Source organism: Monopterus albus, unplaced genomic scaffold (genome assembly GCF_001952655.1).
Source record: "Monopterus albus unplaced genomic scaffold, M_albus_1.0 scaffold393.1, whole genome shotgun sequence".
In the NCBI taxonomy this organism is placed as follows: domain Eukaryota; kingdom Metazoa; phylum Chordata; class Actinopteri; order Synbranchiformes; family Synbranchidae; genus Monopterus; species Monopterus albus.
This window is the reverse complement of record NW_018128273.1, coordinates 159,441-178,877: the sequence shown is the minus strand read 5'-3', so window position 1 is coordinate 178,877 and position 19,437 is coordinate 159,441. Positions and strand designations below refer to the sequence as shown.

Here is a 19,437-nt window from a genome sequence, read left to right as displayed (position 1 = left end):
TCCTAAGTATTACTTTCAGGGTATTATATGGCTCAGTTTAAGCAGTATTTAATTTATGTTAACTGGTGACTGTACTGAATGTCAATCTGACCATTCTAGTGTTTGTATTATTTGTAAAATACCTCCAAGACATAATGGTTTTAATTTTCAACGCTGGAACTAGAGCTACAGCCATGAGAATTTTGGGAGGGTGGAGGGAGAGGTTTACTCATTCATCACAGTGGAGATCAGATTTTCAGATGAGTTAATAGCGCCTTGAACTTCCAGCAGCAGATGGGAGCATTAGCAATCATCAGGCCTGAATCACCTGAAAATATTTGAATATAATTTAAGTCAAACTCATGGCACAACAACATCAAGTGTATTCACAATAATGTAGTGCTTTTTATTTAAAAAAAAAAAAAAAAAAACAAACAAAAACGAAATATAAAACAAAAAGTAAAAACCAACAGCATTTTCATGACTTAAGAATTATAATTACAAACTCTGAAGAGTGGAAGAAGTTTCTTGACAAACTGTACACATCACAAAATGTCTACCAGTCTGCCATTTACAATGCTTGCATCTTATTTTGTGATTGTCTAAAAATAACTAAACAAATCACACAAAACACACAAATACAAGTACAAGCATTATACAATGACTGCTATCACAAAACAGAACAGTTTCCTATTCGAAAGAAAAATTAAAATAATATCATGAAATTGGGCTGACAGCTTTACTTTTGCTTCTGTCACCTTTTAAAAATATCAACATTTTTGTTTGTTTTTTTAGTGTTCAACACTTTGCAGCAAAAAACAAGGAGTATATTTCTCCTTAAAGTAATATTATTAACAATATTCAGTGACTAAGGTGACGTTGCCGAGTCACTGTTATGTCCCAATGCCTTCTGTGTCTATTAGACATTCTTCTCGCTCATGCAGAACATAGATGAATTTCATTTGTAGAAAACGAATAGCTTAGGTTTTATGTCGTCAGGACAGTTACGGTGAGATATTCAGGACATTATAAAAAAAAAAAAAAAAACGTGACTTTTCTCTGATCTTAAGTGTCTTCATTATAGTAATACAAACGGAAGAAATCATATTATCATTATTATAATAATCATAATACCTTTAGGGCTGAGTCCTGTACAGTACAATAAACAAAATCCATTTTCAAGATATTGCTTTTGGAGACACTCCTCAATGTAAAGTGTGTATATTTACATAACTTGGCACTGTACAGCTTCCTGTTCCCTCTCTCCCTCCATCAGTGTCTCATTCTTGTCACGTCTGTCAGCTGGGACATAGCAGGCCGTTCCTTTTTTAAGCAGAGGCATTTGTGTTGGGGGGGAGAAATCTCATCAAATATCACAATTTCTTTTTAAAACATTCTCTGTGGCAACCAGAACATAGTCAGACAGAAGAAGATCCCCTCCCCTCCGCATATACAGTATAGAGTGCCCCACCCATCTCACAGAATATAAGAAAATATGACCATCACGATACATTTCATGTTAAGTATTGTTTTCCATAGTTTTCTTAAAACTGTTAATTGCCATCGAGCCCTTAAATTTTTTTTAATTTTTCTAAAAAGGTAAATCTTCAAGAAATCTGGCTGACTACAGACACACAATCAGTGTGTACACGCACACACTCGCACGGAAGGCAGACAGAGAGCACGGCTGTGTAAGGCGTTACAGTTAAAGCCAGTGTCCCCCCCCCTCACGCCTGATTTAGATAAGCTGGTGAATCATGTTACTTCAAAAAAGAGGGGCAAAGCTGACTGCCTCAAAAGAAAATAAAAAATTACAACCTCACAAAGACACTGACTTACAAAAGCAAGCGCTCAGTCTTCCCTCCTGTTCAGTTCTGGTAAAAATAAACACACCCCTGGCTTCTTCTGGTTCTAAATGAATTACTACAGAATAATGGGAAAAGATAATAGGCTTTTTAACTTGCTTTTTTTCAGGCTGCATCATTCAATACTGTGAGAGTGTTAGTGTGTTTTCATTATAGATACATTACACAGATCTTCACAATATCCATGGTACCAAAAGTGCAGTTCACCGCCCCCTCTCTCTCTTTTTCATGAGCAGCTTTTGAGCACACCGCTCAACTTGCATTTCTTCCACAGTCCCAGCGCAGATCTTCTCTCATCTGTTACACTGCATCATTGCAGTAGAGTGCCACTAGGGGGGGGCAGTTCTCCAGCATTCACATCCTCACTGACTGAAACAGCTAGCCCTCCCTGTAGCCATCCCTATTTAGTACCATTTGTTTCATTTCTGATGCCCGCTAGTGGAATTCATCTATCCATGTTTGTAATGTTCAATGCATTTAAGTGCATGGATTACCCCTCCTATGTTCATTATTTAAAAAACAAAAAAACAAAAAAAAAACAAGTTTTGCATCATACTACTTAAATAAGCAAAAAGTCTGAGTCAGCTCTCTGTTCATGCTCCTTGAGAACACCTGAAAAGCTGAAATTGACATGGAGTCAGCGCTTCCAAACCCCCACCACCCTCTCTGAGATGAGATGTCAGTTTTGGTAGGGGTAAACTGGAAGAGGCCACTAGGGATGCATTGTGGTCCTTAATGGGTGGACAGCCAACAATGCTCATTTCCCTTTATTGCTGTCTCTCCATTTTCTGCCCCTTGCTCACAAAAGTGAAAGGCAGTGTGCTTGACAGGCACATAGCAACGTTATTTTCTCCCCACAAAGTCACAGAACCCGAGCGTCCGTCTCCGTAGCCGCCGCCCTGCACCCTCCTCCAGGAGATAAGTGACATCTATGGCTGTTGAAAGAACACAGAACGAGAAAAACAGAAGAAGAATTAGGAAAAACAGCTTATGCACAGGGTATTATATCAAAGAAACAGCAAAGCTAAAAGTAGCCAAAGGTGTCTCTTCTGCTAGTGATGCTTAAAACAGCATCTGCAAACTCCTTTCTGACAGTAAATGTAGAAAACTTTCTCAGCACTTCCTAAAAATGCTGTATGCTGGGAGATGTGGCATGATGGTGCCTTTGGAAGGATTTTACTGTGAAGCAGCTGCAGGTGTGTTGAATTTAAATGATAAGGCTGGTGGTTCCTGCTGTGTAAGCATATTGACGTAACAAATCACCCAGTGCAACAGTGTGGCTCATTCATGTGTTTTGATAAGTGGTATCAGGCTTTGGCTACACAGCGTTACAGGGTACACAGGGTCTATCACCAGACTTATCCTTTAAACACAGATTAGCCACTGTGAGTCAGTGTTAGAAGTTGGTCTAGATTTACATACTTTTTAGTAATATTGTCAGCAGGTTGAAGCAATGAAAACAACAGATTGAAGCACTGCATGGGAGAAAGTCATTTGGACAAAGCAGCAGACATGAAAACTGAAGTATCCAGCTGTTAGATGAAAGCTATAACACAGCATAAATATAAAAGATGGTAAAATCTGAGTCCACACACCCCTCTAATGCAGTTTCTTGCTCCAACTTTAAACTTAGCCACTCACAAACAGCATATAAAACGTGCAATGCAATATGTTTAAATGATGTGTCATAGCAAGTGAATGGAAACTTTGACCCTCATTTATCTGTTGACCTACCCCCCTGCTTTGTTCCCGGTCCCTCACCATTCTTGCTGGGAGTTCTGTGCAGCAGATCCAGCAGAATTTTGTTGAGCCGTTCCCTCTGGGCCTCCTTCCTACCCAGCGCTGCCTGGTGTAACGGCGAGGAGGCCGATGAGGATGGGAGTTCAAGCATCTCGCCTATCCTCTCAGCAGAACCCTCCTCCAGCTCCTTGCATTCTTCATTCTCCTGCCCTTCCTCTTCGTCTTCCTCCTCATTGTCATCTTTGTCTCCCTCCCCTACTCGCTCTGCTCTTCTGGACTTGGCTGAAAGAATTTCTGGATCCTCTGGGGCCATGTCCAGGTCATCCTCCACTCCTCTCCCGTCTTCCACCTCAGGTTGGAAATCATCACCCCGGTCACAAGAAGAGCCATCATCCTCGCAGCCTCCAGCCCCTTTGGGTCGCTCACTCTTCCAGGCGGAGCGGCCCCCATTTCTCTTGTAGTTATCAGGAACATAATGAGGCTGCAAAAAAAGTTCAAATAAGACCCACATCAAATAGCATTTGCAAATACTTTTGATGGTTTTATGTAGCTTAATTAGCTTTCAGCTAGTTAAAGGATAACTTTGGCTTTTTGAAATTGCTGTATTTCCCCTAACAGCGGGGGTGGTGACTCTATAGCTAATGCTAGTTTTGCTACAACTACCTCCACTGTAATGATTTGGTGAAACAAAAAGTCACGTTAAACAGTGTCACAGAGGAAATCATAGTTAGCCTCCAGAGAGCTCAGTATAAATATGATTTCAATTAAATCATTTTTCATGCTTATCTCTGAGTCAGATAGAAAGCAAATACAAGATCTGGGCTGTTGTCGTCATTGCCATTACAGCTGAATGCATAGGACTAAACATGCGGGTCAACTTACCAGCTGACCTCCTAACTGGGTTAGCAGGTGATCTGCCCAAAGATTCAAATGTTATGGGAAAATATCTAGAAAATCATACACTGAATTCTTGGACTACAGGTCCCACCAAGTTGTGCGTCACTATCTGGGTGACCCACCTAGTGAAATAATAGGAAATGACAGATAGCACCTGAAAATATTTACTGTGGCAGCAAGAAAAGGCAATCAGCTGTAAATGGCTTTCAAGCTGATCCACCTACAGTAGATAACTGGCTTGAATCAGTGATTTATGAGGTGGAAACACTAACTTTAAACTGAGACCGAGAAAATACCTAAACATAGAAAAACTGACAAAATGGAAAAGTATCTGCTGAAACACAGATCAGCTGTTTGCACATCTCAGCATCCTCACTACTAAAAAGTCTATTTATCTTACTGCAACTGTAAACTACACCATTCATGTTTGTCCATATATAAATTGCAAAAGAATGACTAAAAACAGGGCGCTCTTAAGCTGTAAATGTAATGAACTGGCAATCGGAGAAGTAGACTATCAGTGTGCCAGGCAACTATTTTCATTTCTTAAGATTGTTTTAGCATTGAAAAAAAAACAAAAAAAAAACACACTTCTTGCCTTTATAGAGATAAAAATATGAAAACTAGGAAATCACTTTTTAGTTAGCTTGAAGCTTTACAATCTAACAAACTGCTGTATTTAGTTAATGTTGTATGGGACGCTGTTGTCTCTGTTAAAGTCTGTTAGCATTAGAATTTACACTGGGTATAATTATTTATTTATTTATTTAAACATTATTTATCCAGTGAAAAATCCCTTGAGGTCAAGGACCTATTTTACGATAGCGCCCAAACTAATATATTTTAACGTTAACAGGTTTTTGGATGTGGTTCAATAACAATAAACAGGTGCGGTTTTTCTCATTTGTTTCATTTGCCCCACCTTTACTGTGATTGTGCTGCAGGCAGCCTCAACACAAGCAGCAACATAGGGTGCTGAGGCGTGATGTGCCCAAGGCTATAACATCACCTAAAACCTTAAAGTATCTTTCAGTGTTTACAAAGCAACAACACATCCCAGCACAGCAGCCCCACCCTGTCAGGACACCCATCACTCTCACCGAGAAGTCTCTTTTGGGCGTGAGTCGCTTGGGGAAATGGTTGAAGGCGTATGGCTTGGTGCAGACTGGGTAGCGGTTACGATGGATCTTGTAGAACAGGTGAGCCGACTTGTCCAAACGGTAATCACAGATGTACACATCCTGCTCTTTCACACCCTTTGGCCGTCCTGAATGAAGACAAGCCCTCTGGATTAGCCAGGAACTGCTGCAATTTATGTTGGTAAAAAATATCTGAAGAGCAAATGCCAGTATATTTGTTCTGGTGTGTGTCAAGTGAAATCCTAAGTTCACACCTGGGAGTGAACAAGCACATCTGCATGTTTTACTGTCAGGCAACAATGGAACATCTGCAGTAGTTGTTGAAAGAATCACTCATTCAAAAAAACAAATAAGAAGAAGAAAAAGAAGAAGAATGTGCTGACTCCAACCAGAGTTTGTGGGATAGCATGTTTTTGTTTTCCCCTCACCCTTGCAGAAAGTGTAGAGATCAAGGACACAACAGGTTCCCACCACTGCCTCCAGGGGGATGATCTCATACAGTGGCATGCGGAACAACTCGTTTTGGTAGAACCGTCGTGATGGAGAATGATGTGTCTCATGAGGGCGGAAGTAGTGGTGGCCAAACGCAAACCTCTCACCCCTTTAGTGTAAGGACACAGAGTACACACTGTGATATAACTTAATGAGCATTTAATAATTATTAACATTACAATTACTAGAACTTTACCCATAAATTTCACTACCAGATATGTTTAGTGCATCGTCCTTGTTCAGAATACTACTGTACATCTGATTAACTTACTTCTCATTCTTCCAGAGTTTCTCGATTCGGAAGATGTCGAGTTTGTCTCGGTTGATGTGAGACAGGAGCCGGTAAGACTGTCTGACGGGCTGGCCCTCAGGTGTGCGTCTACTGTCTCTCATCAGATACACACAGTAAATTGCACATAACACACACACACACACACACACATTGACAACTTATTTGTCTACAGTGGTCAAGTTCACAAGAACATGACTGCTTAACACAAAGTCACCTGACAGTTCAGTAACACTTTTTTGTTTAGAGGCAACAAGACTGCACAGCAAACATAATCTTCCATTAGTTTGTTTTAAACGCTAGGGTAAACTAAACAGACTGCAAATTTTTCATTAAAACATCAACATGCATAAACAAGTAGCTAAAAAAGTCTAGCCTTTCAAATAATACAACGCACCTGAATTAGCTTGACTAAATTGTTAAAGAGTAACCTAAACTTTCCGTCTACTCTGGCTGAACGTTTCAAGCCTGTTTGCCCTTCGACCACTCCCAGCATATTTGATGGGTGTGGTCAGAGGTGAGCTCTGTTGCCCTTAAAACCCCATCAGCAATGGCCGGCATAGATAGATAGAAGTAGATTTTCAAGCATTTGTGAGCACATGACCACTGGTTTCTACTGCTTTTATACCTTGGTGTAGCAACAGGTCATCCCTAAGGAGGCAGATGTAGTAGACAGAGCCAGCCTGGGCATAGCTGGGCTGGGGAATCATGGGGACTTCCTGTAGTGACAACAAGACAAAAGGAAGATTACAATTTGGCCTAAAAAAGGGACAACATTAAGTTTGGCATTCATGACTGTTTTTAGGGGACAGACTAACCCTGTCTATAGGCCGAGGATCACACTGCTCACACAGGTAATGCTCTACCTCGGTCTCCAGCCGCATACAATCAAAGTGCTGCCACACCTAAAATGACAAAAACTGCTGAATCACATGAATGCAAAAAACTGCTATCTGAATCAATTACCACAGCTGGTGCTGACTATGACTCACTCTCCAACATATTTGTATCAGTCTCCTCTGAACTGCTGATTTGCAACTGTGGTAGTTTCTGAACTTAAGCTTCATCAATATTTGTAACCGACCTTGTTTTCTTTGGTTAAAAAAAAGACAAAATTATACACAAAGAACTGACTGCACACTCTCATTTGAAAAATCTCCAAGACAAAGTACTGCTTAGTTAGGTGAAGTCTCGAGAGAAATACAGTCACTAAAACACGTGGAACCAATCAGTCAGTGAGACAAAAGTAAATTAAGGTAAATGTATTAGATGTACAGCATTCCTCTCTATGCTAATAAAAACAGACATTTTTTTTACCAGCTTTTATTCAGTTATGTGTCTGACAGTTTCTCACCATGCACTTTTCACACTGGATCATCAGGCCTTCATCCTTATACAGTCCGCAGATGCAACGGATGACGTCATCATCCTTGTCATGGGACCCCATCCCGCTCCCTCCATGATGGTGGTGGCCATGGTCACGCTCCAGCGAATCCGAGCTGTCGGCCTCGCTGGCGGTCTCGCCCACAATTTCATCAATCTGGACAGCGGCTTCATGACGAGCGCTGTAGTAGGCTTTCCGCAACCGGCACACGTCTCTGCCTACCGATGACTTCCTGCCATAATATTTCTGGTGGGAAAGTATGACAGTTGTAATGCAGCTTTATTTGTTTGCCAAAAACAATATATGTACAGCAAATGATCTTAATGAATCTGTTATCAACAATGTGTTCTGACACACAGCACAAGGACAGCAAAACCTCAGAAGGCATAAAGCGATGACAAACAATTTCTAAGGCACAAGAATGCACCATCATTATTCAGTCAAACTGACTCAACGGTGATCTGCCTGCAGAGGACAGTGACACAAAGATTTATTTAAAACTACCATTGCACTTGGCAGAATTTCACCGACAATTCAGCTTCTGATTTAACAATAAACCACTATCCCCTCATGGTTTTTTCAGACTGCCAAAAAGGGCCTTGGGAACAAGGGGTAAATCTAATTTAGATGTCCACTTCAAACTTCTCTGACTGGAAGAGTATGCTCCTCTGAGAGGTTTCAAGTGCTACTTGTTTAAACTGCTATGCCAAACAGACATAAATCAAAAAGGCCGGCAATGTGTGTGCACAGAGGATCAGCAGTTGTGAAGTTGTAACCCATTTGGGAGGTATCTGTGCTTGAGAAATGAAAGGAATGCAATGACCAAGTGGGAGAAAAAAATGCACTGAAACTGCACAATAATGGCTTAAATGATCATTTTGAAGAGAATTTTTGATATTGACTGTGCTCTGAAAACTTGGGATCATACACGAGAGACCCACAAGTGCTCTTGTTATCAGTGCTGTTAATGATAAAGACAAGATTCTGCAGCAGCCTTAGCCTTCACTAGGTCATCACACCAGTCTTTCTAACGATATGCAATAAATGAACAAAACACTGATCGAGTATTTAGTTTGCAAGTAGGATATTTTCAAATGATGGCTGATGACCCCTTTGACTAGTATAATGATGCTGGATTTTTTGTTTTTACCACAGGAATTTTCACAGAAGACCAAGAACCTTTTGAGGAACTGAGGATCTCAGTCTTTGTTTTGACCAGAGGAACCAGACACCACAGCAACTATAACTTGTATCGGATCACAAAATAAGGATGTACTGGGTGTGACTAGTATTAATATCAGGACAAGGGGTGGATATTTGTAGTTCTTTAAAAATACTAAAACTAGAATTGCTACCTTGTGGTTGCAGTTTACATACATCTGTCCAGACTCATATACTGTATGTAGTAGGGGTGTGACGATACACCTGGCTCACAAGATGAGACGACACACAATACTGGGTTCATGAAATGAGATATTTTAACACTATTTTTACGAAATTTTCAATGATGAAGTATTTAACTATAAGAACAGTCTTGTATTTGACTGAAAGTCACAAAATGAAAAAAAAACAATGCAGGTGCATTTTCAAATGTTTCAACTAATCAGCTTGTCACTTCAGTTCTACTTTCTGAGTATGAATTATCATATGCAGTAAAAGACAGCAGTATGCAAGCACTGTAAAAGGTTTTGCCACAAACTCAACTGACTGGCTTCGCTCCTGTATGATTTCACGAGTCTCTTCAGACCTTATAACTGCATGAACTATGCATGACCTAACTGGCTACTGCTTTGGTTCTGTACTGATATCGCAAGACAACTTTTGCCTCGATGAGAAATACTGTCACATGGCACAAGACTTTGTCACAGCCCTAGTATGTAGTGAAGACTTTGAAGGAATTTAATAATATTTTTTTATAACTGCATGAACTATGCATGACCTAACTGGCTACTGCTTTGGTTCTGTACTGATATCACAAGACAACTTTTGCCTCGATGAGAAATACTGTCACATGGCACAAGACTTTGTCACAGCCCTAGTATGTAGTGAAGACTTTGAAGGAATTTAATAATATTTTTAAGTATATTTTTTGGCAAAATGGAAGTTAGCACTGATAAGACAGCTTTGTCCCACCATTCTTGAATCCAAGTGGACATTTGTGCCAAATCAAAATGAATGCCCTCGAGGAGGTCCTGAAATATCGCGTTCACAAGAGCGGGATGGACGGACATCCTGAAAGCATAATGCCTCTGATGCTGATGCCGGTGCAGAGACATATAAAAGAGAAGAATCAGCGATCGAGGGAATTAACAAGTGAATGAAAAAAGGGAGCAGCACTGAGAGAAACACATATGGTTTTTATTGTAAACAACAGGGGATCAATAATGACAGCAACTGGGACACCTGCTTACCTCAGCATTGCGGAACACTTTGAGCATGTCTGTGTCAAATGCTTCCACAGTCTTGTAGTGGCCAGTGAGGATTTGCTTCTCGATGGTGCTCAGGTCCAGAGGGTCCGACACCTTCTCATAGTACTGGCTGTTCCTGATAGCACACAGAAACAGTAGGATTAGTCTGGCAAAACTGGTCTGGCAACATTAATAATTTATAAAAAAAAAAGAAAAAAACAAACATTTTCAAAACAAAACATACCCAAGTACCAGAAAATCCAACACTAAGTCCACAGATATTAAGAGTAGCCCATTAGAAACCATACCCCTCAACAATGACAGCGTTAGTACCATGTAGCTAAAGAAAAATAACGAGCTGTTACTGTTTTCACACCAAGTGATTTCTGTCAACACTGGACATGAATCAAAGCACAGGCTGACACAGCTGAAGCGTGTGGTGGAAGATAAACTGTTACACTATGTGGGTGCTGTACACTGATAGACCAAATAACATAGTAGCTCTGCTGTCTGGGAAACTGTGAAACATTAGGAATGAACCAGTCGGCATGCGGGTTTAAACATTTACCTTTTGCGCGATGGAAGGTTCACCAGCGGAGCAGCAAGTGTCTGGCCAGCTGAATCTGAGGTAAGACAAGAAAATAACATTCAATTATAAACATTCAGTGAGTATTAGATATGAGCATAGGGGCTGATCGGACCTCAGGTCGGCCTAGAGGTCATATTAATGAGGCTATTTAATAAGTAGCCAGTTAGGTTACATGTTCAGCGCCATAAAATCAACAACAAGGATGTTCATACATTAAACTTCCAATCAGATACAATTTAAGGTTCAGTGTTTGTGGTAGTGCTAATGCATGTTTATGTGAGTGCAGATTGCAGCTGAACAACCCATGTGGACAAATCATTTGGCATATGAAAACTAGGAAGATTTATAGTATGTGTAAAGCAGCTTTTGGCAGATTACCAAACCTGATCACTTCTCATCAATTGTACAAACCAAATATTTTGTCAGTTGCCAGTATTTTTCAAATGAACAATACAGCTTTGGCAGCCTAACTGTATGCATGTATGATTGGACACCAACTGTCTTTTATAAGACAAAAGACACACAGTTGTGAATTTCTTTGACTGTCTATACATGCAACATATTGATTATTTCTCCACAAAAAATTGACCTTTGTAGCTGGTGATCATGTCACAAATCTCTTTGAAGATGTGAGCGAGGCGAGCAGTGCGTGTGACTTCTGTGTTTTCCTCAGCAGCAGCCAGTCTCCGTGTACGAACTGACCGAGATGTTTGCAGGGCCGAGAACTGCGTCAGGAATACATCTGAAAACCAGAGGAGAGTATTACACATCACTTTTTTACACAATTTTACTTCATCTCAGTCACATGCTCAGGAGGTTGTGTGCTGCAGTGTTGCTTTAGCTAACACATTTATCATGACACAGTTCAAACTGCTTTCTCACACTGCTGTCCCTTTCTCTTCACACCTTTAAGCATGTGCAGTCACCTGACTTAATGTTGCCATCATCACGGATGACTCCTCCCCATCGTGCGTACACGGACAGGCTGTTGGCATCCCTCTCTCTCTCACCCTCTCTCTTCAGCAGCTCTTGTTTCTCCCTCATCTTCTCCCAGTTCCTCAGGAGAAACACTCGGTGCTTCAGCACAAAGTTCCTGATGATTGATGGAGAGGGGACAGAGTGTGAAGACAGCGTGCACGTGTGTGTGTGTGTCAACTCACTCCTCACATCTGATATGTCAAATGTACTTTGCACCCACTACACCATTCTTTTACTGAGGTTATGAGGTGGTGAGGAAAAATTGCTTTGATTGATTTCACTTGCAGTAGTTCTATATTAATTAATTATATTACATATTCATTATATTTAATTAATATATAATTTATATTGAAACATTTTATCAGCAAATCAGTAGTCTGAATTAAAATTTCTGATCAGAGATGCAAAATATGTAAACAAACTATCTACCATTAGTGAAAATTTGATTTTTAAGCAGAACAGACTGAGTGTGATCATGATCATGTGTATTTGTTCTGAGAGACTGTTTCTCTTACATATTGTTTGTGTCAGGTTGTGAGTGTGTTTACCTCTCTCTGTTGGACATGGGTTTCATGAGATGAGGGTAAAACTTATTGCTGTCACTTGACTCTTCCTCCTGTAGTTAAAGAAAGGTGCATCAAAGCATGCACTGATCTTATTAGGAAACACCTCTTAACTTATGAGCTCACATGCTACGCCTGCGTTCAATCAGAATTTAACCACTTTTTCTAAAGATTCATACTAAAACCATGATGCCTATTGCTCCAACCCTATATTTAAAATATAACATGATATGCTATTAAATTTAGGTCATTCAGTTCAGCCCTAATTCAAACATATATATCCTTTAAGGTGTTCCAAGTTACTTTTCTAGACACCTTGTGGCCCACTAAGAGCACCTCTGAGACTCAGACACATCCATGCCCTACATACAGTGCATGTGTTGCTTCTCTCTAACAAAAGTATAATCTCATCTTCACTACAAGTGAAATGAAACCAATGCAAGTATTTTTATGAATATTATCGCTCACTCGTTTCTTGAGCTGGTGTTTGGACTTCCTCTTCTCCTTGAGTCGACCCAGCCGCCGAGTACCTCCTGTTTTTCCAGGCAAGCCGTTGATACGCTGGCTTTTCCCTCCAATGATGCCCCGGCAGCTCTCTGAGCCACACTTACATACTTGCTGTAGAGAAACATAAAGTACACAAAAAGGCAAAGAGGTCTAAGTAAGAAAAGGCTCTTTCTAAAATAGAAGCAGCTGCAATGAAGAGGTCAAAATGGCCACTGGTGCTTCACCTGCTCTTCTGTATTGAAGGAGTGGAAGTTGTAGTCATAGGTGAGCTCAGTGCCGCTGCTAATGTCCTTGAGAGCAAACAGACCAATTCTGTACACCCCATTCACCGACCTAAGAGAAAGCAGTCACAGAAAAGTGGAATGAGCCTTTACATGAGAAATGAGTTTTAAAACATCATTATTTAATGGCAATAAACTCCTGTGTTAATAGAAACAAAATACATAAAAAGATACTTAGTCATACATAGTCTTCCTTCTGACAGGTAGTGCAAAGTGCCAAGGTGTGCTTTAACCTGTCAGGAATCTACTGGGTCTTAAAGTCACTTTTAGGAATCATAGTCCAGTAATAAGGTTCCAAGATAAAAGTTGACTGCAATAGTAGCAAAATGTTACAAACCTATACTGAATTACTCCTCTTAGTACATAACATGCATCGGGAACACATGCTAGTTAAGCTCAAAATAAAACTACAGGAAAATTGTGTTCTTTTCAGGTCAGGTTCCTGCCTCAACTTCAAACTTTATGTTTAAATACTGATGTCAGAAAGACAATTAAAGGCATTTTAAAATTGGGACAAAAAGAAAAAAGGACTGTCCAGGTTTTCAGTTGCTCAATTTGGTGCCAGCTCAACATGCTGTAATCCCCATTTCTCTCCTCTCTAAATGAAGTGGAGCTCCAGCTTTTTGCCATTCTTCTAAGAATCAAGCACACTAGTCTGTTTGCCAGCCACTTGATAATTTATTCCTTCTATAGGGGTAAAAAAAAGCTGGTTCAGCGTATTGTCTTCTGGCACTACAGCTGTATCTAAGGCCCGGCTGCATGTAATCTCTCTTCTGTGACAAGATGGATGACTCACTAGGCTTTGTGCTGAAAATCCTCCATCCTTGTGGAGTCTTTTATTTTAGCCCAGCCACTCTACATTACACACACAGAGAAACATACACACTAGTGCCCTACATTATGAGCTGGTCTATGCTGGAGGGCAGAGGGTACAGTTTGAGAGTTGCCTCTCTGGGGATATCTGTCCACAATCACATCCTCTGAGGGTTAAACTGTGGCAGTACATGTTCCAGATTCACCATATACATGCAAATCACAGCCAGAGAAACACCAAGTAGGTTTCACTTATTAAAGTCAGGCACAAGGAGGCCTCCTCAGCCAGGTCTCTGATTGCAGCGGATTTAGCCATGCTGGGATAACAATTCCTCTGGAAACTGGTGAATTGTTTTGGTGTGGTGCAAGGCCTTTGAGCCATTTAGGTCTCTGCACCCCAGCAGAGAGTGAATGAAGTGATCTGATCAGATTACCAACACATAACCACATTAATAAGGTTGTGGTTTCAAGGCACATTTCTCTTTTGCAATGAAGTACACCTGGTACACACATCCCTTTTTGAGCCCATGTAAGATATCAAAACTTGGGCCCAATACCTGTGACTACCTCTACATATCCTAGGTTAACTGTCCAGCTATAATAAATCAACACAGCTTCAACAATCTTTTAAATACAACTTTTGCCATGATAAGGGAATCTGGTACCAATGAAAACAAAGGCAAATTTAAGGCATTAAAGTACACTTATGACTACAAGACTGACTATAACGTGTGGTTACTTATAATGTAACCCATGCTCTCTAATCAAGAGTGAGGTGCCAAGAATAAAATAGGTATAATTATTAATAGGTGCTTGCTCAAGGGGGATTTGTTGGGTTTTCCCTCTGTAATAATAGTGATAATAGTAAGGTCTAGACCTTACTTTGAAAAGTGTCCTGAGATGAATTGTGTTGTGATTTGGCGCTATACAAATAAAATTTGATTTGATTTATATAGCAGAAACTTAAACATATCAAACCAAACATTACTTCTTTGCAGAATATCTTTCTCTCCTTTCCGGTGCTTTCCCTATAGCTGCTTTGCCTCTTACAGAGCGCAGAAGAAATTACCCATCTCAGCTGAATCATCAGGCACACAAATGGATAGCAATTAAGTGAAACTATTTAGATAATATGCTAGTCTATTTTCCAGTTCGTTAACCTTAAGTGAAGGAAACATTTAGGAAACAAAATACTGAATCATCAAGCTGGAACATTTTCCAATCAGCTTCTCCTACTCTCCTCTCACAATAATCAAGCAGAAATCTTAGCTTCACTTACAGTCTGCCTCTTTAATATTCTCTGTGACTGCTGTCAGTCTGTAATGGTAAGTCCTACTCTTATAGTACTCTCAGTGGAAGGTAACATTAACATCTATATAGCGCAAGTCAAACTAATGCAGGTTACACCAGGTCTGTCTTAATTATCCAACAACAATTTGCAGCAGCTGCTCATGTTCACACCTGAAAAGGTTTAGCCAGATCTGAATTTTGGTGGGAAAGCAAAACAACCCAAAGGACAAAAGCAGAGAACTGGTTTAAAGTGGCCATGATACCCACCACTTCTGCATCTCACAGTTGGGTTCACAGCTGTGGTTTATGAAGCGTGCCTCATTGCCCATTCTGTAGCTGTCAATCACCATGCCACTATCCAGGTTCAGACAGTAGTGGCCACTGTGGGAGAAGTACTGCTCCATCATACGGCTCCTAAGACATTACAGGAAATAAGCAGTGAATGATTTTCATGCATTTCCGTGTCTAAATAAGTTAAGCTCTGACCTGAGGAAGTGAAACGGGAAGACAGAAAGAAAAAGAATGTGCTAAATCTTCTGTCTTTCAGACTTTTAGACTATGTCTATTTCCCAACATGTATTTCTTTCATAATATATCTCACCTAAACTCCTGTTCGCTAACCACCTCTCCCAGGTACTCGATGATAAATTGTCCAGAGCGCAGAGGCTCCTTGGTGCGGATGCCCCAGCCCTTGCCCTCAGCACGAAATCGCTCCAGACACTGCACCCACTCATGTCTCTGGATGTGCTGGTTGTCACAGTGATCACCACATGGACATGTGCTGGGAGAGCACTCAGCAAAGCTCATCCTGGGGGAAAAAAAAACAATTGAAAAATGTAAAATAAGTTGAGGCTTTTATTCTTTTGTCCTGACAACATGTTTACGCTCTGTTCCCATTTGTTTAATTATTAAACTAACAATTTACAACATTCCTAAAACAATGAATGCCTAAATCTGAGTGCTTATTTTTGCAATATCATAAAGTTGTATTCTCCAGTGGCTATGATGTGTCTTTACCTATTCAGGCAATCATCCGGACAGCCTTTTTCATTTGAGCCCTCAGGAGGTCTACAGTTGCATGTAGTTGTTTCATAACCAGAGAAAGGCTTCACATCTACATAGACATCTATGACAAAAACAGGGGATTACCATTTTATATTTACAGTTTTTGACATTCTTACAAAGTATGACCAGCAATGCCAGCAGCATTTACATATCTTAAATTCCTGTTCTGCAAACAATCCGCACAGCTGATCAAGAATACACCATTCAGAGCAACCAAGGCAAACAATGAATGTTTGCCTTGGTTGCTTTGAATGGTGTAGTCTATCCCTGTGGCTCATGGCACAACAGGGAACTGGTAGCATATAAAATGACCAAGCTACAAATTTAATTCCACCAAGATCAGTGGAACAAAGTCGTATACTCACTTGATCTGATTTTTTTGTAAAGGGGGACATCAGGCCTCTTGTAAAGCTGAAACACAAAAACAGAATGACAAAGATGGAGCGCTTTAATGGCAGAAAAAAAGCAGTTTTGTGTGCCACTAGTGAGGCTGTAACTTCTGAATCTATCCATCAGCCTTTCACTCTAAGCATGAAAAAAACACTTAGTGCTCTGTTTGACAAATCACCTGATCATGTTTCCACAGCCACAAGATGTCATAAGGCAACTGGAAATCAATGCGCTTCTGTCTCAGGTACTTCCCTGAAAAAGCAAAGGGGAGGGGAAATTTGGGAGAGAAAATAAAATTGAAACATAAAAAAAGAAGTAAGTTTTCTTTACCATATAAACATACAGTATATATAATCATAGCTATGATAACATTCTGTATGTAAATGTAAATGAGAAGATCAACTTCTTTATGAGAATTTTTCTCATCTTATCATAACTGAAAATGAAGGGTCCTGTTCCTAGAAACAGGTTTATTCAGGTAGTCAGTTTTGATGAGTAATCCCAGAAACCCTGAAAATATGGAACAAGGGCATTTGTGTTTTTTTAGTCAGCAAAATGAGCAATTCATCTTCATAAGACTGGTCAATGTTTCGACTGTACATGGAAAAAAATGACTGATGAAACCAAACCTTTGACAGAATCAGAAAGCATCAGTAGGTGACATTTTTGGAGTGTTTTGAAAGACTGGACTGTTTTAAAAAATAGGAGGTGCAGCATAAAACATGATCCAATTTGAGACTCACCAACATGTATAGGAGCTGGAAACAATCCATACTCATGTTCCCCAGGTATGTATTCTAGCTTCTCTTTCTTTAGCTGAAGAAGCTGACTCCGGGGGCTACAGGGTGTGGAATAATAGTAGAAGATAAAGACAGATTACAAGCGGGCTTAAACAAACTGTATATTGAGGGGTTATATGTAAAATAAACACAAAAATCTGAGAGTTGTCTTTAGGTATTTGTTTGATACTCACTCTTCAGTCTTGTACACATCAGAGTAAAGCCCTGCCTTCTGGAACTTCTTCTTCGGAGGTCTGGGTGCTCTCTTCTCTCGTTGGCTGGTTATGGCCATGGGTGGAGCTTGTTCCCGGGACACGGTGCCTGGGCGTTCTGGGGAGCAGGGGCCATCTGGCTTGTTTTCCATCGAGCTAAAAATAGAACTATAATTTGGTTTCTAATGATGACTGGACTTAATAAATGCTCCAATATATACATCTATGGCTGCACTGTATGCTAACACCAGTACTCACTGAATCTTTGTCAGTGTCCCACATCTGAAAATCTTGGGTAGCATGCAAGTGTGGGGTGAAGATTTGCTTACCCACGGAAGTGCTGGAGCTCGTCCTGAGTAAGCCAGCTTCTTCCTGTCCCAGGTCTTGCCCTTGCCCCCAGGTTGCCTAGGTCCTCCTCTCTGTCTGGCAATCTCTCCTCAGTTTCTTCTGCTTCCCCGTCCTCTTCTTCCTCTTCATCTTCCTCATTCCCATCTCCTTCCCAGTGCTTTCTCTTCTGTCCTTTTCTATACTGGCCCTGAACTACAGACTCAATAGCATCTGTTACTGTATCGCCCTCCCGCTGCCTGACCCCTACTGGCCGTTCCCCAACTCTGTCCCTGTGTCGGGTCTGATTCAACTCAATGACAGGGAGTGGGGATGAAGGTGGGGAGGGTAACGGATGCTTCCTGGGACGTCCAGGACCCCTCTTCTTTACTACGTTGTTACCTGTTCGAGCCTGTCTCTGTAGCTTCTTGGCACGTAAGATTTTGTTGACATGGTGCAAGCTGTGTTTGGATGGCTGAGCCCGGTGGGGGTGGTGGGGCATGGAGGCATCCAGGCAACAGTCCTGAGAGGGAGGGATGCAGGAGGACGAGGCAGAGCCGTGGGAATGAAACAGAGACGGCTGGTGATGGTGCTGCTGCCGGTGGTGCAGGGATCCTTCAAGCCCCTCAGTTGTTGAGAGGGCAATACCTCTTGTCTGAATACCTGATGACCCTGGACAAAGAAACAACAGTCTTTATTATGTGGTACAATGGACAATCTGTCCCAAAAAGATACTGCTGGGTAGGATAAGAGGGCATGTTAACTATTTACTATTCATGCCCAACATGAAGATGAAAATTTATAAATTACAGGCATTAAAATCTGACCTTCCTCTTGATTCTTTACCTTTCTTCAAATCTATCCTTTTGCCTCATTTACAATATTCTTACATTCATATTTTCTTCTCATAAACACTGATGAGCAAGTGAGATCTGTGAGCCCACACATGTTACTGAAGTCATGTGTGGGCTCCCTTGTCACAACTGTTTTAAAACCCGCCTGACCCCTGCCCCATTCCCATAAGTCGTGTGAGGAGCTTGACATGCGGTCATGATGGGTCATGGTGTGAAACAGGAGTCACTGTCTGAACTTGCAGGTTGAGCATTGTTATGTAACTTTCATTGACAAGAATCACTCACATTTCCTTTTCTTGTCTTGGAAATAGGGCTGGGCGATTCTTTCGATTTTTTCGATTAATTCGAATTTACGTTTTAAGGCGATTTTTTTTTTAAATCGAGGTATTGCAATTTTTAATTATAATAAAAAATAGATACATTGTCATTGCACCAATGGCAGAATAATTAAAAGGCAATATTGTCCGACCACATGATGGCGCGCCTAATTAACCGCTTACGTGTGAGAGCACTCTATGAAGGAACGTAATAGGCTATAGAAAAACATCATGGAGATGGGTGGCTCTTCACATCAAGATGACCTTGTGCCAAAAAAAGGT

General features: G+C 40.7%; 1 protein-coding gene across 1 annotated transcript in view; it reads right to left on the bottom strand.

Moving 5' to 3' along the window:
• Positions 1-396: 396 nt before the first annotated feature.
• The window catches only part of ash1l (ash1 (absent, small, or homeotic)-like (Drosophila)), a 27,669-nt gene continuing 8,628 nt past the window's right edge, over positions 397-19,437 (bottom strand). Inside the window, 23 exon segments of the mRNA XM_020586040.1 lie at positions 397-2,779; positions 3,606-4,065; positions 5,582-5,748; positions 6,049-6,221; positions 6,384-6,519; positions 7,027-7,120; positions 7,220-7,306; positions 7,756-8,031; positions 10,197-10,329; positions 10,762-10,816; positions 11,372-11,524; positions 11,709-11,875; positions 12,309-12,376; positions 12,792-12,941; positions 13,055-13,163; positions 15,482-15,628; positions 15,816-16,022; positions 16,232-16,340; positions 16,645-16,690; positions 16,848-16,921; positions 17,413-17,507; positions 17,643-17,816; positions 17,990-18,656. Coding sequence (XP_020441696.1) covers positions 2,688-2,779; positions 3,606-4,065; positions 5,582-5,748; positions 6,049-6,221; positions 6,384-6,519; positions 7,027-7,120; positions 7,220-7,306; positions 7,756-8,031; positions 10,197-10,329; positions 10,762-10,816; positions 11,372-11,524; positions 11,709-11,875; positions 12,309-12,376; positions 12,792-12,941; positions 13,055-13,163; positions 15,482-15,628; positions 15,816-16,022; positions 16,232-16,340; positions 16,645-16,690; positions 16,848-16,921; positions 17,413-17,507; positions 17,643-17,816; positions 17,990-18,656 — 3,839 coding nt within the window. The 3' untranslated portion in view covers positions 397-2,687.